At 39.5% G+C, this 7,551-nt stretch overlaps 1 protein-coding gene across 1 annotated transcript; it reads left to right on the top strand.

Annotated features, from left to right (window-relative positions):
• Positions 1-4,927: 4,927 nt before the first annotated feature.
• On the top strand, positions 4,928-6,766 carry LOC134367832 (probable ATP-dependent RNA helicase DDX53; the record flags this gene model as incomplete). The annotated part of the gene is made up of 1 exon (XM_063084521.1): positions 4,928-6,766. A coding segment is annotated over exon 1 (1,839 nt), but the record flags the coding sequence as incomplete, so codon positions are not given.
• Between the last annotated feature and the right edge of the window lie 785 nt (positions 6,767-7,551).

The following is a 7,551-nucleotide window of genomic DNA, read 5'->3' as shown; positions in this document are numbered from 1 at the left end:
GAGAAAGCGGAATGCCCCTACAGTGCTGGTGGAACTGTAAATTAGTACAGCCACTATGGAAAACAGTATGGAGGTTTCTCAAACAGCTACAGATAAAACTATCCTATGATCCAGCAATGCCACTACTGAGTGTATACCCAAAAGAATGGAAATCATCATGTCAAAGGGATGCCTGCTCTCCCTTGTTCATCGCAGCTCTATTTATAATAGACAAGATATGGAACCAACCTAAATGTCCATCAGCGGATGACTGGATGGGAAAATGGGGTATACACAATAGAATACTACGCAGCCATAAAAAAGAATGAAATTTTGCCATTCACAGCAACATGAATGAGCTTAAAGAAAAATGTTAAGTGAAATGAGACAGGCACAGAAAGAGAAATACTGCAAGTCCTTACTCATAAGCTGGAGGGAGGGTGGGAGGAGAGAAGGCAGGAAGGCTTCCCTGAACTTTCCCCCAAGGCCACATTGGGTTTTCTTTCCCCTGAAAGTTTAACATCCTTCTATCTCTCATCTCATACCTCCTCTAGTGACAGATCAGACCTAACTCCCTTATAGGCCTTTACCTCAAGTTTCCATCCACCCAGACCTCCCTCCAGCCTGTAACCATGAGTAACAACTCATAGCACCCTGACTTGTGTTTGCTAATTGTCTTAGTCTGTTCAAGCTGCTATAAGAAAACACCACAGACTAGGTTGCTTATAAACAGTAGAAATGTATTTCTCACAGCTCTGGAGACTGGGAAGTCCAAGATCAAATCACCAGCAGACTCAGTGTTTGGTGAGGGCCTGCTTCTTGGTTCACAGCAGTCTTTTCACTGTAGCCTCACATGGCAGAAAGGGCAAGGCGTCTCTCTTGAGCCTCTTTTATAAGGGCATTAATCCCATTCATGAGGGCTCTGCCCTCATGACCTAATCACCTCCCAAAGGCCCCACCTCCTCATACCATCATCTTGGAGGTTAGGGTTTCAACATGAAATTTGGGGGGACACAAACATTCAGACCATACTAATGTTCTAGATCAATGCTTATAAGTACTGAGGTTTCATATACCAGTAACATTTCAAAGCCTAAACTTGCCACTGGCACTAGTTTTACACTCTTTCTTGCCCTAGGAAAAATCTTTTAAAATCACTTGTTATCTTCATTCCATTTTTAAAAGGATATTTTACAAAAAATAAAAGGCCATAATGTTAAAATAAAATAAAAAATTTAAATTGAATGAATTTATATTTGTGAAAAAAAAAATATTATCCTTAGTTTTTCATTTTGATGTGGACCAGAGGAAATTCTATTGGGGAAATCCTTGGACAGGCATTTGGTGACCTCCGTAGTTGTCTCTCAACACCTTTGATTCCTATACCATGGATAATTGACACTGGGAGAGTTCCTACTACGAACCAACTTCTGTATCTTTATATGTGTCTCTATGTGTGTATGGGATAGCTATTAGCATGCTATTCTACAGATAGCAAAACTAAGGCATAATAAGTTTGGAACTTGCTCAAGGACTCACAGAAAATAAGTGGTGGAAGTGAGATTTGAACCCAGTTATTTAGGCTCCAGTGTTCTTGACTGCTATCCCACACCGCTGCAACTTCTTTCAACTCTATGGTATGAGTATGGTTCTATGCACAAAATAAACACACCAGTATGTGCAATGATCATGGTAGTTTTTGCCATAATATATCACATCTTCTGAACAGAGTAATGGCCCGATATATGAAGAGTCTTCAAAAGGTTCATGAAAAGATTCATATTATCTTTTATATTTTAATTCTATTTTCCTATCAACTTTTTGAAGTACACTCACATATCATCCCAAGAAGACTATTTCTGAAAAGGGTATTTATAAATTGTAAAGTGCTGTATGGATGTAAAATCTGCTATAATTAGTATAATTATCAACACCAACTAGAATTTAAAAAGTCAAGTTTTTCTTAGGTCATCAAAGAAGGTTTATTAAATAAAACACTATTTCTAAGGGAATCCCATCTACAATATTTTAGGCCAGCAGAATTAACTAATTTATAGGAGAGTTTGTGGAAATTAGAGTTGTTGAAAATTAGCCCAATTCACTGCCTGCAGTATTTTACTACCTTGCTGTTGCCTATAAGGTCCTAGGAACCACCCTAAACAAAATGTTGGGTTGTCTTAAACACATTCTTGTCATTCCTTACATCACCTTTCTTCTTACCTTGAGACAAACTTTACCTAACCTTTACCAGAAACTCAATCCCTTCATTCTTTGTCTCTCTGCCAACAAGAACCTCTTAGCCAGTTACTTCACTCGAAAGCATCTGACAACATCGCACTTTTGTGTTTTTTAAGAGCATGGTAATAAAGTACCATGATAAGCCACAGGGGTTTATATTGAGTGGGAACATTTCAGACACAAGGGACAAAACTACTGTAGAGATACTTGAAGAAAAGAATGTTATACTGGTGGCCCTTAATTAGATAACAACCAATTTTTCCAACTGATAAGGTCCATCATAGGTGGTAATGAATGACACTGAAGGCACAATCCCTCTCTGTACTTGTAATACCCATAAAAGTCTCCTATCAGTTCTGTATGATCCCAGTAATTCACCACAATGGATTTCACCTTAAAGTGCACTGCTCTCTACTCAAATTTTACAGCTACCCCTCTCTCAATAACATGACCTTCCTTCACTTCACTTTCAAGGCTTCTTCTATTCTTCCATATCACTCACATAAAACAACAGTAAAAGCTAGTCACCTTATAGCAAAGGAATACAAGCCCCTGTCCACAAGTCAAGGAATGGTTCTGGGTTTATATCTCAATATAAATGCATTATTGAAAAACTGATGGTATAAATTCACTAGTTTAGTTAATAGTAACACACTAATAGTGATTTCCTATATTTGACAAATAGATCATGGTAATGTGAGATGACAAGATTAGAAGAAACAAACAGGTTGAGGGGTATATGGGAACCCCCCTATACTATCTGTGTGACTGTTCTGTAAATTTGAAAGTATTCCAAAGAATAAGTTTATTCTAAAAATTGATGAGGAGGTCCATTGGCCAATTCCTTTGGGAAACTTTCAGTTAAGAAATTAATTATCTCAATGCTTGTAATTATCAGAGCTTTGGGACTATCTATTAAGCATGGTAACTTTATCAGAGGGAATGTATGGTGCTGCATTTTCCAAACATATTTGGATAGAACCCTTTTTTCTTTCTTCAAAAAGTTTCTTTCCAGAAAAGTGCTGACATAGAGAAAGTTTTTCCCAACGTGTTACAGACTCTTATCTTATACTGGACCATGTTCAAATTTTAATCAGCATCTTTGTCTGAAGAGAGAAAGAAGCCATGAACATTAAATTGGCAGAAGATTTGAAACTAGGGATAATATGATGGATGAGAAAATAATCACTAAAATTAAACTTAATAGGCTACGTCAATTGACCAAACTTAATGGGATGAATATAAAAGGATAAACATAGAGTTTACTTTTAGTTAAACAAATTAAAAACAAAAAATCAACAGAGTAAGTTCAGGATGAAGAAGAACGGACTTAAGTGCCCATTATGTTACTACGAACAGCTTTGTGTCTCAGGAGATCTTAGGTCAAATTAGTAGAACTGCCATGCTCGGTGAAGAGGCCCTAAAAGTACTTTTATGGTAAGGCCATTTCTGCAGATCTTTTTTTTTTTTTTTTTTTTTAAGATCTATGTGCTGCATAAGAAAAGGTCCTCATTGAGACATTTCCAAAGCAGAGGGAACAGGATGATGTGGATCTGGGAAACTATGTCATAGCAAGAAATGTTGAAGAAACTCAAATGTTACCCTGATGAACAACATCCTAACGGGATTTGACAGTGGTCCTTACATACACAGGGATACAAGGAGAATGAAATCTATTCTGTGTAACTTCAGAAGTCAGAAGAAGGATCTAAGGAAGCAAGTGGAAGCACATCATCTCTGTGACCATTAAACAGCCTCACAAAAGAATGAACATCCTTGAAATGAAGTGAGCTTCCTGCCTCTGGGATTGTTCAAATAGAAGCTGGATGCCCAGCTGTCCAGATTGCTGCCAGGTTGTCTTCTGCATTATACCTGATAAATGACTTCTACAGAACCTTCTAGTGCTAAGATCTCAGAATATATGAAACCACAGGGAAAGGGAAAAAATTAAGAGGCACCGAGAAGAATGACAAACCGCTGAAAACACCCCCAAAGGTCCCTCAGGCCGCACTCTGCCTCTCTTCTAACCATCATCCCTGTGATAATATCTGGAAACTGCCTGGACAAGTGCTGGGGTTTAGCTGAAGAATCAGAGGCAAAATGCCATCCCTGAGTATGTACCTGAGAGACCATTGATGGTATAATTTAATTTACACTAGAGGGCAGGGGAGTGATGAATTCCTCTAGACCAAGTATTGTTGATACTCCAAAAGAAATTTACCAAAACAAATAAACACATAAACACACAAGTATACAAACAAATAAGTTAATTTTTTAGAACTCTATTTTTTTCTCCTATGGAAATAATGGGCCTATAAAAAGTTCAATGTGTACAAATTTAAGGCCTGCTTCAAGGTTGCCCCCAAGCTGAGCCAGAACTATCATGACGAGAGTGAGAGTGAGCTGGACACTCAGGTCACAAAAGTTAGGAAGGCGCTCTCTCAGGGTCCTGTAATTGCTGGCAGGGTCAGCCCCTGAGAGGGAGTGCCTCTTTAAATGTACGTCACAGCCACCTGCTTACATCACACTAGTCCCGGCCCCGTGATTGGTCAGGCATTCAACGCCCCTCCCCTCTGCAGCCTCAAACACTGGTTGCTTAGGTAACAGCCGCTTCAAAGCCTGCAGAGTGGGAGGCTGCAGACCAGACCTTCTCGCATCTCCTGACCGTATGTAGGCCAGAAGCTGGCACCGACACTACCTCTACCCTACAATGTCCCGGGTCCCGGACTGGAAGAGGGCAGAGCGTAGTCCAGGAGCTCCTGGGGCCAGCTGCGATGACAGAGGTGGCAGAGGCAGCAGTTGGAATGGCCCCTCAGGCGGTTTGGGGCCTAGAGCCGCAGGCTCCCATGAACCACCACTCTGCTTTAGACTGGAGAACCACCTGGTTGGCTCAGTCATTGGTCGTGGTGGGTCAAAAATAAAAGACCTACAGCGTTCGACAAACACTAAAATACAGATAAAAAAGGGGGATTGCGAAGCAGTAGTGAAAATTTTTGGCAGCAAAGATATGAAAGCAAAGGCCAAGGCAGCTATAGATACTCTTATTAAAAGACAAGAAAGGTACCGTTCAGAATCGGATGTGGATAATGCTGCGTCCCAACCTCCTGTTGGGAGAGACGTAAGCACAGTTAACGTTGTCAGAGAAGCTCCGCCATTGATGGATTTGGATCGTATTAAGGCAGAAGCCGTGGCGTGGGAAAAAAGAAAGTGGGCAGATTTACCACCAATTAAGAAAGACTTTTACACAGAATCCAAAGCTACAAGCTCCATGTCTAAAGAACAGGTAGACAAGTGGAGGAAAGAAAATTACAACGTAATGTGTGATGACTTGAAAGATGGTGAGAAGCGTCCCATCCCTAATCCAGCTTGTGAATTTGAGGACGCTTTCCGTCCGTACACAGAACTTATGAAAAGCATAACAAGGGCGGGTTTTCAAAAACCAACACCAATTCAGGCACAGGCATGGCCCATTGCCTTAAAAGGAGTAGATCTTATAGGAGTTGCCCAAACTGGCACAGGCAAAACATTGTCCTACTTAATGCCTGGGTTTATTCATCTTGATGGTCAACCGATATCTAGAGAACAAAGGAATGGACCTGGCATGCTAGTCCTCACTCCCACCAGAGAATTAGCTCTTCAGGTGGAAGCTGAATGTTCTAAATATTCATATAAAGGTCTGAAAAGTATTTGTATACATGGTGGTAGAAATAGAGAAGGACAAATTCAAGGCATTACCAAAAGTGTAGATATCATTATTGCAACTCCTGGAAGACTGAATGACCTGCAAATGAATAAGTTTGTTGACCTACGAAGCATAACCTACTTGGTCTTAGATGAGGCAGATAAAATGCTACATCTGGGGCTTGAGCACCAGATTAAGAAAATTTTGTTAGATGTGCGCCCAGATCGGCAGACTGTTATGACAAGTGCAACTTGGCCAGATTCTGTCCGTAGACTTGCACAGTCTTATTTGAAAGAGCCTATGATTGTTTATGTTGGCACTCTGGATCTAGTTGCTGTAAACACAGTGAAGCAAAATATAATCGTTACCACAGAAGCAGAAAAACGAGCTCTTATCCAAGAATTCCTAGAGAATATGTCACCAAAAGACAAAGTCATAGTGTTTGTCAACCGAAAACTTGCTGTTGATGACTTATCAAGTGATTTTGGTATCCAAGGCCTCCCTGTGCAATCACTACATGGTGACAGAGAGCTATGTGATCGAGAGGAAGCATTAGAAGACTTTAAAAGTGGAAAAGTGAAGATATTGATTACAACTGATTTAGTATCCCGAGGACTTGATGTTAACGATATCACACACGTATATAATTATGATTTCCCACAAAACATTGAAGAATATATCCACAGAGTAGGACGTACTGGACGAGCAGGAAAGACTGGAACGTCAATTTCCCTTATCACTCAAGATAATTCAAAGATTGCCAATGAATTGATTCAAATTCTGAAAAGAGCAAATCAGAGTGTCCCAGAAGATCTTGTAGCGATGGCCAAGCGATACAACTTCCATAAACAAAAAAAGGGGACACAGAAAAAAGACCAGGAAAATCTTGAGGAAAACCCAAGAAGAATTATGTTTACATTGAAAAGTTGTACCAGCTACGGGAAGATTTAAGGCATGTTGAACATACACAGTATTCAAGATACATAAGAAAGTTATTGGAAACATACTGGCAGTTTGAAGACATAACTGATTCTTAAATAACTCTAAGCTTTCAATACTGTGTATGTTCTTTAATAAAAAAATGTTTTTAAAATGAGAGCATGAGATACTTTGTGGGGAAAAATTGAATGCTATGTATTGGTAAAATCTTGTTTCTTTAATAGTCTGCCATGTCGATCTGTCTTAAAGACTTGGGAGAAGGCAGTGATGGTGCTTTTCTTGCTTTATAATAGTTGCGCTGAATTGCAGCATACATCGCTTTCATTAAGCTTATTCCAGTCAAAATATTCTCTCCCCAGCACCCCCAATGGTTGGTGCCACAGTAATCCCTAAACATATCTCCACTGTCATTCCTGAATTATTTTTTAGTTCATTAGAAAATAAGTGCTAAATCTTCTAGAAGATTCTACAGTTCTATATTATCTGATAGATGTAACCAAGAGAACACGTGTCTGACTGTCTGGGAATCATATCCTTACGTGAATTCTGTCACTAACCACTGATTAGAAATTCCAGGGAGGTCACTTGTCTTCTCTAGGTCTCAATTTCTCTCCTCATAAAATAGGATGGTTAGATTAAAAAAATTTGGGGTCTCCTTCACCTCTAAAATTTTGTGATATTATAAGTAAAATCGTGTACCCCAACTTTGTATT

Source organism: Cynocephalus volans, chromosome X (genome assembly GCF_027409185.1).
Source record: "Cynocephalus volans isolate mCynVol1 chromosome X, mCynVol1.pri, whole genome shotgun sequence".
In the NCBI taxonomy this organism is placed as follows: Eukaryota; Metazoa; Chordata; class Mammalia; order Dermoptera; family Cynocephalidae; genus Cynocephalus; species Cynocephalus volans.
The sequence above is the reverse complement of the archived record's forward strand: the minus strand, read 5'-3'. Positions and strand labels throughout refer to the sequence as shown.